This window comes from Protomyctophum bolini (assembly GCF_963924005.1).
Source record: "Protomyctophum bolini genome assembly, chromosome: 14".
NCBI lineage: Eukaryota > Metazoa > Chordata > Actinopteri > Myctophiformes > Myctophidae > Protomyctophum > Protomyctophum bolini.
This window is the reverse complement of record NC_137875.1, coordinates 7,197,466-7,210,674: the sequence shown is the minus strand read 5'-3', so window position 1 is coordinate 7,210,674 and position 13,209 is coordinate 7,197,466. Positions and strand designations below refer to the sequence as shown.

At 44.0% G+C, this 13,209-nt stretch overlaps 1 protein-coding gene across 1 annotated transcript in view; it reads right to left on the bottom strand.

The window, feature by feature from the left end:
• LOC308328714 (uncharacterized protein) overlaps positions 1-13,209 on the bottom strand; it is a 222,889-nt gene that overhangs the window by 30,146 nt on the left and 179,534 nt on the right. The window contains exons 35-41 of the mRNA XM_080782807.1: positions 12,158-12,199; positions 6,055-6,159; positions 5,613-5,666; positions 3,644-3,697; positions 2,595-2,648; positions 2,384-2,437; positions 1,130-1,174 (exon numbers count right to left, since the gene is read on the bottom strand). Of these exons, the coding sequence (XP_080638933.1) occupies positions 1,130-1,174; positions 2,384-2,437; positions 2,595-2,648; positions 3,644-3,697; positions 5,613-5,666; positions 6,055-6,159; positions 12,158-12,199 (408 nt within the window). The remainder of the gene's footprint in view (positions 1-1,129; positions 1,175-2,383; positions 2,438-2,594; positions 2,649-3,643; positions 3,698-5,612; positions 5,667-6,054; positions 6,160-12,157; positions 12,200-13,209) is intronic.

The window sequence follows — 13,209 nt, the reverse complement described above, 5'->3', positions numbered from 1 at the left end:
TGTCGTTTAGAAGCTATAGCGGACGATGCCTGTGCCCTTTTTTCAGAGGCATCGCAGCCCCAATCCCGCGTCCTTCCCGTCCCGACCGCGGTTTATGAGACCTGGGGGTGGTGTGGAGGAGGGAGGAGGGCACGGCGGGTTCAAGGGGACGCCTGATGAATTATAGATTGGCCTCAGAGAAGTGCTTACTCACTGGCCTTTTAAAGTGAGGAACAACACCAGCGCCTGCCAGCCTGCCTCCCTGCAGGTCTCCACAATCTCACTGTGCTCATTGGCACTGCTCTCTCCTCGCTAAGCGCTGTGAGCAACGGCGTTCGCATCCCCTGGGTGAAGGGGACAAGCCCAGAATGGAAGGGAACCCAGTGGCGTAAAGTCACTAGGGTATATTTATTAAAGTGCTACACTTAATTAAGCTATAACTTGGGTATACTATACTATAATTTCATTTTTCATTTCATTTTTTTGATACTTTATACTGTCATTTCTACACTGACGTGTTGTGAGCTTGTACATATGATAGTACCCCTTGAAACATGGAATTGTCCCTTATTTGCAAACTAAAAGACATTTAACTGATAAGGGACATAGTTTGTTCCTTACTTTTGAGGATCAATCAATGACAAGCCTCTTACAAGTTCAAACAGCTCATATACATACTATAGTACATTGATTCATAGATAATTGCATCAATCATTTGAGGAGAGTACAGGGAGCAAAGGAGGCTATTGTGTGCGTCTCCGTAGGGAACCACTACTGGTCATCAAAGTATTCTTGGCTTAGAATGCAACAAAAAGAAAGAAATCTATGAATTCAAGTCTCTATGGGGTGAGTAATCAAAACAAATGGAGCTCCAGCAGAGAGCTCCATATCTCCCTCTCCAAAGCAACGTTAGAAACTTTATCTCGGGGGATCCCATGGGCGTTCCAAGGCTGTCTCAATTTTATTTGTTGATGAAATTGTCAATCTTTTTAGTCTTATTTTAGTTATTTAGTTTTTTCTCAGTTTTTGTCAGTGAAATAAGGTGGTAAGCAGAACATTTTTCGTTATAGTTTTAGTCGACGAAATCAAGTGGAGATAAGAGAGAGAGAGAGAGAGAGAGAGAGAGCCTGAGGAGGAAGGAGGAACTTACAGGAGGTCCTGGAAGCCCCGGTCTGCCTGGTGAGCCCTCGCCTCCCTGCCACGCGCACGCGCACGCGCACACGCGCACGCACGCACACACACACACACACACACACACACACACACACGCATGCACACGCACACGCACACGCACACGCACACACACACACACACACACACATACACACACACACACATACACACACACACACACACACACACACACACACACACACACACACACACACACACACACACACACACACACACACACACACACACACAATCAGAATGGCAACAACCAAGAGTCAAACAGGTGAAACAAGTTGTAAAAATTATAGAGCTGTAGGCTATAGTAAACTGAAAACACTTAAATGAATAACCTTGTCAAGGTCTGCGGTTGACATGGAGTACTTAATTTTCCTCAACTGGAAGTAACGCTGACGAAGGAAGGCCACACAGGCCCAAACGCCTTGGTTATCAACGTCACAGGTAAACAAGAAGTAACGCTGACGAAGGCCACACAGGCCCAAACGCCTTGGTTATCAACGTCACAGGTAAACAAGAAGTAACGCTGACGAAGGCCACACAGGCCCAAACGCCTTGGTTATCAACCTCAGAGGTAAATAAGAAGTAACACTGACGAAGGCCACACAGGCCCAAACGCCTTGGTTATCAACGTCACAGGTAAACAAGAAGTAACGCTGACGAAGGCCACACAGGCCCAGTAACGCTGACGAAGGCCACACAGGCCCAAACGCCTTGGTTATCAACGTCACAGGTAAACAAGAAGTAACGCTGACGAAGGCCACACAGGCCCAAACGCCTTGGTTATCAACCTCAGAGGTAAATAAGAAGTAACGCTGACGAAGGCCACACAGGCCCAAACGCCTTGGTTATCAACGTCACAGGTAAATAAATTCATATGAAAGGGACATACAGTACAACGAGACGAGTGCTGGCATTTTCTTCAGTTCAACGTGTATATTCGAGCCTTGCACCGTAAGGACTTTACGGAGTGCTGCGGCTTGTCTGCTTCGGCAGTATTTTCTTACTCAACTGGAAGTAACAAACTTACTATTATAAGTTTGATAGTAAGGAATGGAACAGTGGTTTAATCAAAACCCAACCATGATTATTATCTATTTTGTTAAAATGGCTTCATGTGCTAAAACAAATACACATCTGTATGTACAGGAATCAATAAATTAGTATTATTATAGCAAGAAGACTAGAGAATCCCCTTCATGACAGAACATCTTACTTTATCTCCTTTTGGTCCAGACGGGGCCAAAGGTCCTGGTCTACCCATAAGTCCCTGCAAAACAGGTTACAACACAATTCAAGCTTTCAATAAGTCATGTTGAAAACAACACAACCAGAGTTCATACATTCTTACGTGCAATATTATCATATAATATTGTATTTCAAATTAGGGATGCCAGGTTAGTTAAGTATAAAAATGGATAGCTTACCGGTGCACCGGTACGACCAGTCATTCCAGGAAGTCCAGGGACTCCGCCAGTCCCCTGAAAAATGATGTCATAGTGGTGAAAAGTTTTTACTCAAGAAATTTGACCGAAGCATTTACATTTTTTTTCTATTTTGCACTAAATGGTCAATGGTGCATTTATATAGCACCTTTATGCAAGGTACTTTACATAGAGGCATAGGTGCGCATTACATTCACACAGACATTCATACACCGATGACCATGCAAGGCACCGACCTGTACATCGGGAGAAATTAAGGGTTCAGCGTCTTGCTCAAGGACACTTCGACACTAACTCTGGGGGAGCCCACAGGGATCGAACTGGCAACCTCACGGTTCCCAAGTGGCCTCTATATACCCTTTACTCTACTACATTTCCAGTATTTAATACTATACCTTTAGTTACTTTACTTTGCAGACAGAGATTGGCAATATCAAATATAATCATTAACTACCGGTACACATTAATGCATCGATAATTATAATAGCAACGTGATCTGCTTTTTTTTTGTTGCCAATATTGGGCATGACCTTGTATTCGCCAATAATGACATGCCCAAAATACACACCAAGTTTCTTTCAGTATAAGTACTTCCTCTGAAGATCCGTTGAGATCAAAATGTTGTCACTAAGCTAAATAAAGTAAATCCTGTGCGGGCCCCATCTCCTTTCATATATTGCCTTATTAGCCCAGCACCCACCGTCGATGTGCGTGTAAATAGGTATGGGATGACAGCATGTCACAACCTGCGGGACGGGCTATGGCCTCATTTACAGTCTGTGGCATGCACTCTTCCACATGTGAGCCAACGAGAACGCCCACACCACCACCACAGCCTTTGAAAAGCATCCCTTTCCAAACGCTTTAATGTGGAGACTTAACAAGGAATTAGAAGGTATTACGTGGAAGTCTTTAAAAAAAGAAATCTACTTCTGAATGTCAGTTTCAGTGCGACTTCCCTGCGCCAAAGGCGGAATGAATAATGCATTCTTTCTGTTTCTAAAAAACGAGGGCATACTTTTTAAACTTACCTCCTCTCCTTTGTCACCTATAGGGCCTGGGAAACCTCGTTCTCCTTTTACTCCCTGTAGGAAAGGGAAGAGGTACCTGTGAGGTGCTGTGTGGAAGCCCTATGAAACTGCCCTATGAAGAGGTACCTGTGAGGTGCTGTGTGGAAGCCCTATGAAACTGCCCTATGAAGAGCTACCTGTGAGGTGCTGTGTGGAAGCCCTATGAAACTGCCCTATGAAGAGGTACCTGTGAGGTGCTGTGTGGAAGCCCTATGAAACTGCCCTATGAAGAGCTACCTGTGAGGTGCTGTGTGGAAGCCCTATGAAACTGCCCTATGAAGAGCTACCTGTGAGGTGCTGTGTGGAAGCCCTATGAAACTGCCCTATGAAGAGCTACCTGTGAGGTGCTGTGTGGAAGCCCTATGAAACTGCCCTATGAAGAGCTACCTGTGAGGTGCTGTGTGGAAGCCCTATGAAACTGCCCTATGAAGAGGTACCTGTGAGGTGCTGTGTGGAAGCCCTATGAAACTGCCCTATGAAGAGCTACCTGTGAGGTGCTGTGTGGAAGCCCTATGAAACTGCCCTATGAAGAGGTACCTGTGAGGTGCTGTGTGGAAGCCCTATGAAACTGCCCTATGAAGAGGTACCTGTGAGGTGCTCGGTGGAAGCCCTAGAGCAGGGGTGCCCACACTTTTTTGACTTGAGAGCTACTTTCAAAATGACTGGCTCAACAAAAAAAAGAATATTATACCATTGCTGAAAATAGTTTAAAAATGGAATAGCAGTGTTACATATAAGACAAATGCACTTGGAGTTGGAATGGAGAAATGGAATAAGTAGGTAGTTTTTTGTATTTAATCTGTAATGTGAGGTTTGTGCACAGCAACACTCTTGAAAACAACATTGTCACCTTAATTGAAGTGGCAGATGCCAAAAATATGTGTTTTATACTTTTTTTTTAGGGGCATGTCATGTGATCTACCTGCACAGCCCTTGTGTCTACTGGTAGATCACGATCTGTGTGGAAGAGGTACCTGTGAGGTGCTGTGTGGAAACCCTATGAAACAGATCTATATAAATGCCAAATCTTACAGCTGATGTGTTGGAATTGCCTCAGCCTACCTCACGGTTATATAGCACTGTATCCATAGCAACAGCTTGTGCAGCCACCGGGCCACCGCAGAGGAGAGTGCATGGACAGTATTATGTTGTACACGCACTACTTACTGTATAGGCTTTCAAGTTTTTTTTACTTTCATCGCTTTTCGGGGCCAATGCCAACACCATGCAGTATTATGCTGCGTTCACACGGGCATATGCAAAGATACAGTCTACCGTTCATGTTCAACGGAAGTCAGTGACCTGGGAATACAAAGAAGATACATCCGTGCAAAAGCTACAACAGCTACCGAAAAGTTTTGCTGGCTTCAACTTCAGCTACAAATATGCTGTGTAGCTTTGCATCTTTTGCATCTGCCAGTGTGAACACAACAGTAGTCAGCAAGAGATATACTGATATATGGGGCTGATATGTTTTATGCATATACACTTACAGGTTTATAAATGTGTTCTTTGCGATGATCTCTCAAATGTGGTTAAGACAACACTATGTAACAATACACTTTATTGTCCAGGGCACTGAAACAGTAAACGTCACTGGGAATGTAATGAGAAATAAGCACGCGCGCACGCGCACACACACACACACACACACACACACACACACACACACACACACGCACACACACGCACACACACACACACACACACACACACACACACACACACACACACACACACACACGGCCGATAAAGATCGTCCGATAAACGGAATGTACAAAAGGTTTCTAAAGCTAGACCTAGACGTTTTACTAGATTGTAATTTGTATAACAGTTAATAACTCATGTAGGCCTATATGAAACATGTATTATGTGATCACAGCCTCTGTGGAGTCAACAACGGGCGATGGCTATAATATCCTAGTCTTACCTTTGGGCCTTCCTTTCCAGGATTACCAAAAGGACCTCTCACACCTGGATCACCCTGATTAGGACAGATACAACACTAATTGAATACTTCATTAACATGATTATTAACAGTACAGGTAGTACTGTAAAAGGTTATGGTACAAAAAAAGTCTACTCAGTAATACATACAGAATATATTAGAATAAATCGTAAGGTATATTAACAGAGAAAGGACGGGAGGGGGCGTGGGGTAGTTCACCCCAAAAGTAACTTTTTTTCTCTACCGATTACTCACCCCATGGAGACTTGAATTCATGGATATTTTCTTAAGCCTATGCCAATAACTGGACGACCAGCAGTGGTTCCCTATGGAGACACAAAGCCTCTCTGTGTCTCCATAGGGAACCCACTGCTGGTCACGACTACCTACATTGACTCTGTGTGGTGTGACTCCTCCTACGTACCTTGACTCCCTCCAAGCCTTCCACTCCCGCTACACCGAGGGCTCCCTTCTCCCCCTTCTGGCCGGGCAGACCTGGCACCCTGGTCGTACACACGCTGCAGGCGTTCTGTGGAGACAAAGACAGGACCACATGCATGGTCAGTCAGACCTGGCACCCTGGTCGTACACAGGCTGCAGGCGTTCTGTGGAGACAAAGACAGGACCACATGCATGGTCAGTCAGACCTGGCACCCTGGTCGTACACACGCTGCAGGCGTTCTGTGGAGACAAAGACAGGACCACATGCATGGTCAGTCAGACCTGGCACCCTGGTCGTACACACGCTGCAGGCGTTCTGTGGAGACAAAGACAGGACCACATGCATGGTCAGTCAGACCTGGCACCCTGGTCGTACACACGCTGCAGGCGTTCTGTGGAGACAAAGACAGGACCACATGCATGGTCAGTCAGACCTGGCACCCTGGTCGTACACACGCTGCAGGCGTTCTGTGGAGACAAAGACAGGACCACATGCATGGTCAGTCAGACCTGGCACCCTGCACATCTGTGTCAACCCGTAGGTATCCTACCCGGCAACAGGAACTAAATAGGACCTCCAATCGCTGCAGTTACACTGTTAGTTATATTATGATATTGTACAAGAACAATACAGTGTAATTATATGTGTTATATTTAACCTTAACCTTGTGTGTGTCCCCCCATATAAACACATTGATTTCAGCTCTACACTAGTAAACCTGTCATGTGAAAATAAAGCTGATTCTGTTACATTGTATATTGTACAGCACATTATTTTTATTATTATTCTACCATCCATGCAGATACATTTAAATTAACCAGTACAAATGTAACCAAATGGATCCCTAGTAAGGGTCTCTCTTAAAACGTCTGGGTTTCCGAGGCTAGGGTCTCTCTGAGTTACAAATGGATTAATGAACACTGACTATTTTTTACCGCGGATGATGTGTGACAGATCTAGTATTTTATCAAGCCGCGGCCGGCGGTGGACCGCCATTTGTGCTGTCCTTCATGGCGTCACATCCCCCTGAGTGGAGGACAATGGCCCAAGTGACACATAAATGTTCCGTAAATGTCTGCGGAGGAGCTGAAATAATACCCAAACCCACTCTAACCCATTTTGACCTGAGATCAGATTCTAAAAAATGTCTTCTACATCCTGACAGTTTTCTGAAAAAGCTATGTTTCTATGTCAGTCGTTCTTCGATTTAAAAAAAATAGCAGACCTACAAGCTCGTAGCGCGCCACAGAGTGGCGCGCTATGAGCTTGTAGATCTGCTATTTTTCAATAGCTAAAGCATAGCATAATGCTAACACCAAAAGGGATTCCCGCCCAAAATGGGCTAAGTGTGTCTCCCGTCGTGGGGAACGGGTGAACTTTGTCAAACTCATTGACGGTGACATTTATGGGGGACAATCGTAAATAATCATTGCTCTCTCAATCCAATCTAGATACGGTCTCTGACACTTCTACACCGTAAAAGAGGTGGTGGTGACTGAGCTCTAACTAGGAGGAGACGCTGTCAGGCAGAAACCTTGTATCTTCTGACACTTCTCACCGTAAAAGAGGTGGTGGTGAGCTCTAACTAGGAGGAGACGCTGTCGGGCAGAAACCTTGTATCTTCTGACACTTCTACACCGTAAAAGAGGTGGTGGCGAGCTCTAACTAGGAGGAGACGCTGTCGGGCAGAAACCTTGCATCTTCCATTTATTTTCTGATTATTTTAGTTTTGGACATACAAGGTTTGCAGTCAACAGCGACGATATACTTCATGTACATGAATCAAACTATAAAAAGGTATATATACAACTGGGAGACAACGTGGCTGTTAATCTACGCAGCCTTTGTGTTACCACGTCTCCTTCCAAGGATCCTGGAAGTCATAAAAACAAACATTAAAGTACAGAGGGGACAAACAGCTGCACGTCTCTGTCTGAGAGACTACACCAACACTGCAGGGCGGATGGTTGGAAGTATCATAGCATTCATAATTTGGACAGCAGCGGTGGAAAAACTACTCACATTTCTTTACGTATGTACAGTATCAATACTGTAAGTACAAGTTCGGAATTTCAAGTACAAAAGTATTGGTATCAAAATGTACAAAAAAGAAATAAATTAAATAACTCAACACATTTAATCTATTGTCGCAGATGCGCATAACTTAAATCTAAAACTTTAAATCACAAACACATTTCATATTTTTTATATATTTTTTATTTCCAAAATCTTTAAAAAAAATAGCATAAATAGTTGATCTACAAACTTACAACACGTCACAAAGTAAGCTTGTAGATCTGCTATTTCTGTAATTTCTAAAAAATGTTTGAAAATATATGAAGATTTTTCAACGTGGAAACAAATTGACGATTATGCAAAAATAATTACGATTATCTCAAATAATTGCGGTTAGTTGATTTTGTAATAGTTGTGACAGGTGCGACAGTTTCACGGGAGTGCGTCTGTCAGATTGCCCGTGCCTCCCCACCACATGCACCTGTTCGCCACTCATTGGAAATTAATCACTGTCACTTCTCGTGTGAAAAAAAAGCCCTTGGAAAAAGGTTGATTATGGAGAAAATCTCTAATTTCTCAAATTGCTCCACATCTTGTCTTGTCTTTACACTAGACTGTCCCGTTGTGCGACACCACTGCGTTACGACTCGCTAGCCATGAAGAATACAATCCCCAGCCAGCCGACTGCCGCCGTCTGATGGCATGAGAACGGCCTCTCTCTCTCTCTAGCACGTCATGCTTCAAGTCATCCACATTTGAACAGATCTTCTGTTCCGAAGGAACCTGCAGTGCAGCCGGCAGACGATATCCTCCTGTGACCCTCTCCACGTGACAGCCACTATCCATCACCCAAACCAAAGGACACGAGGCGAGGAGGCATCCCAAGCACCGGAACATGCACACTCATTCAGTGGTGGAAAGAGTACGGTACTCACATGTTTTACTTAAGTAGAGGTATATATCAGCCTGAATGTCATGATAAAACATATATCCACAGTTGTATTCACATTCGGAAATATTGGTTCATTCTATGTGTGAGTTGTTATCTGACTGAACTGATTAAAAGTACTGCGCTAACAGGTCATGGGTCACACACTGAAGTTAAATTAAAGTAAATATAAGTACATTTACTCAAGTACTGTACTTAACCCATTCTGTCCGGGAACCCATTTTGGTGTTAGCACTATGTTATGCTTTAGCTATTGAAAAATAGCAGATCTACAAGCTCATAGCGCGCCACCGAGTGGCGCGCTACGAGCTTGTAGGTCTGCTATTTTTTGAAAAATCGAAGAACGACTGACATTTTTTAGAATCTGATCTCAGGTCAGAATGGGTTAATCAGACCAGTGTGTGTCCTAGTGGAAACCTCGTATGAATCTGATCTCAGGTCAGAATGGGTTAAGTACAATTTTAGGTACTTTTGCTTTACTGGAGTATTTCCAATTTTCTGTACTTTTACTTCTACATCTCAGAGACAAATATTGTACTTTTACGCCACTACAATTATTGGAAAACTTTAGTTACTTTGAATAAATCATTTCAGACCCATTATATACTTTGGCAATTTGAAAATAGCCGATATACAGGCTCACAGCTCATAAATCTGCTATTTTCAAAGGATTTTAGACATTTTATTAATTTGAAAACTTGTGAAATGGGACCTTCTGCCTAATACGTACTTGTCAGAGTTGTGATTCCTTTGTCTGAAAAGATACATTGATACAAAATACTGGCACAAATACGGTGTGCCAGGTTTGGTGCTGCTACTGTACAGGTAACCCTGGATAACCTCAGGGTATTATCTGTAGGAGACTGTAGTTGTGGTGTAGAGACATTGATGATCACAAGGATACTGCATTTTGTTTTGTGTGTCTCTCGGGACCAACTGTATGGCATGGTGATGCATGGATCTGTCCGAACCCCGCAGGCCGGGCAGGTTTTACGGTCGACTGGAGAGAGAGTACTGCGATGGGGTAGGTAGGGGGCGTGGGCCAAGACAGGCCAGTGGTTCTCAAAGTCGTAAATGGTAAATGGTGCATTTATATAGTGCCTTTTATCCAAGGTGCTTTAAGATTGTGCATTACATTCACCCAACCTACACATCGGGAGCAATTAGGGGTTCAGCGTCTTGCTCAAGGACCCTTCGACACTAACTCTTGCGGGAGCCCGAGATCACACCGGGAACGTTCCGGTTCCCAAGCGGCCGGTCTTCCTCCTGAGCCGCTGACATGCCACTATTGTACGGGAATGGGAAGTATTTCCCACCCATGGGTCCTTGAGGGGGTTCCAGGGGGCCCCCACAGCTGAATTATTGATCCAAATGGACCTTGAAGGATCTGTATCCAAATGGACCGGTCACCCATGGCTGGGTCGACTCCCTGACTCTGCCCCTCTGTTGCCTCCCTTCCCCTGGCTGATTGTGAGACTGTGTCCACCTGTGCGTCTAAGCTGAAGAGACTTTGGTTAATGAGCATGGAGGTATATTAGGGACTCTGTGTTATTGGTTGGGTTGCTCGATTACAATGCTGTGTTTCCCGAGATTGTGAGTTTATGTTATCTTTGCCCTGCGGGAGGGTTTTTTGAGTGAAATAAAAGAGTGCTTGAGTGCAAGTCGTTGTTGCCTGGGTTATTCTGCATTCGGGTCCAAATACTGAGTTGTTCCTGACAGGACCTTTAGGGGTCTGTATCCAAATGGACCTTTAAGGGTCTGTAACTTTGAGAGTTTACAAATGGAACCACGTGGACCCCCAATTTTCATACCAAACGGAGGGTCCTGGAAATTAAAACTTTGGGAACCAATGGGATAGGCTACACACACAGCATAGTTACAGCATACGACGCCATGCACGCATATATTTCATAAACTTTTCCAGAGAGAGAGAGAGAGAGAGAGAGAGAGAGAGAGAGAGAGAGAGAGAGAGAGAAAGTTCTGTGTTAATGGCTGACTCATTCTGATTAAACTCTTGGCAGTAGTGTCATCTCAGCAATCAATGTGTTCGGTCTAAAGTTGAGCGTTTCTCTGTTTAAACAGCTTTTCATGCAGTGTAGGTTCTACACTGAATGAATGTGTCTCGTTTCTCCATTTAAACAGCTTCCATGTGCTGCAGTGTAGGAGATTATATGCAGTGTGTGTGTGTGTGTGTTTCTGTGACTCTCTCCATGGTGCTGATTAAGCATATTGCCAGGGGCCAGAAAATCATATACTGTACTCTAGTAGGATGCCTCATGTCTCCATGATACTACAGTAGCTCCCACTTAGGCTTAAATGGACATCATTTTATTTCAATTAGTTTTACCTACCGTATACACTACAGTCTGTGCATCGCTCAATTTTCAGGACTAACTATTCACAGTTATAACCCAACATTCCTTTCAAAAAGCTACGTTAAAATAGCCTCTTTTAGTACCTATACTTTCCTGGCTTTTTTACTAAGTTTATTCTTATTACCTGTACTGTACCTCTCCCGTGCTGTGACACCTACATTTCCCCATGGGGGGATCATCAATAATCTCATACGTTGTTTATGACTGCTTGTTTGTTTGTTTACTTGGAGCCGATTTCCTCTGAGTATTTCCAGGACCCGGATGGATCATGGCTCGAATTTCAAACTTGTTTTCATTCAATATGCACAATAAATTGGTGTGAAAGGTCTTTCCACTTCCTGTCGGCACGTAACGAGGCTTGCTATGACGGCTTGGAAAACAATCACAAATAAGATATTAAAGGGACAGTGACTAATAGGTTGTGGGAGTTCTTGTGGAAAGTTACAGTATTCTCTGAACACATTTTCCCCACTCTCCCTGTCATCAGAGCACCACGTTTACATTCTACCTGGTTCTGGTTGTACATTTAATTAATCACTCAAGCCCTGTGTCACGACTCGTGATGCAACTTGTGGATTTTTTTTCTTTTTCTTTTATGTCTTTTAATACAGATATGCATGTATTTGACCAGGAGTATGCATACTTTGACTCTGTCGTTGAGTACTTTGTCCACCACTGCATTTATACACGTGTTACATTCCTCTTCTCATTGACCTAAACTACTGTATGATGATGAAGAACGTACCTTGAGAAAAGTACCCATGTCTCCAATAATTGGCAAGGCAACCTGTCAAAGAGAGAAGAAAAGTTCCATTACACATTGTACTGTACACAGTAGATAAAAAATAAGTTAAAGGTGCACGTACAAATTGTAATTAACCACGCGCTAGTGTGCATGTGCGTGCGTGCAGCCGTGCACTTGAATTACTATTCCTGAGGGTCAAATATCCCCACAAGAATAGTATTTTTTGAGTAGCCAATCTGCCAAATGCTTAAATTGTAATAGCACCATTTCCCCAATTTAGTCGTTACGCCAATTAATTCCTCTCCACACAAATTTCTTTGCTGTAACCGATGTTGTAATCCTACTGTATATATACTGTATACCTACTGGCTCACCTGCCAGTGAGGAGCCCCAACCGGGAGGACGTAGAGTCTTCGTCCTACTCCTCCTCCCGCCCAACACTCCCAGCTGACAGGTGTCGCCCCCCGCAGCCCGTAGGAGGACGTGCAATGACCATGCAATTATCCCTCCCCCGAACACGGGCCAACTGTGTTCATGTAGAATGTAGATGAACACGGGCCAGCTGTGTTCATGTAGAATGTAGATGAACACGGGCCAGCTGTGTTCATGTAGAATGTAGATGATCGACAGAGGCGGACGCACCGCGGTGGATTGGAGCCCACGATAGGCCAGTCAATCTAAGCTAAAAAAAAGGGGCGTAACCCAAAAGAAATGATCGTAATCGTTCAAGGTTTGTTTGCCCAATTGTGATGACCTCATCACATTTGTGAAGACGGCTACAGTATGGCCTTCTTCACAAATGACATTCAACACCCTGAATTTACCATGATAGTAGTATATGGGCACAAAAGGGGCCAGGTCCACTCAGCTCCATATATGGGCACAAAAGGGGCCAGTGATTTGTTTGTTGTGGACCTGGCCCCTTTTGTGCCCATATATGGAGCCGAGTGCGTTCGCTTCCCGCGTCCGCGCGTCTTACTCGTAGTATAGTATAATTATGCTATTTGGATGACTCATAAAAAACCTTATCTCTACTATTGCAATTTCTTTTG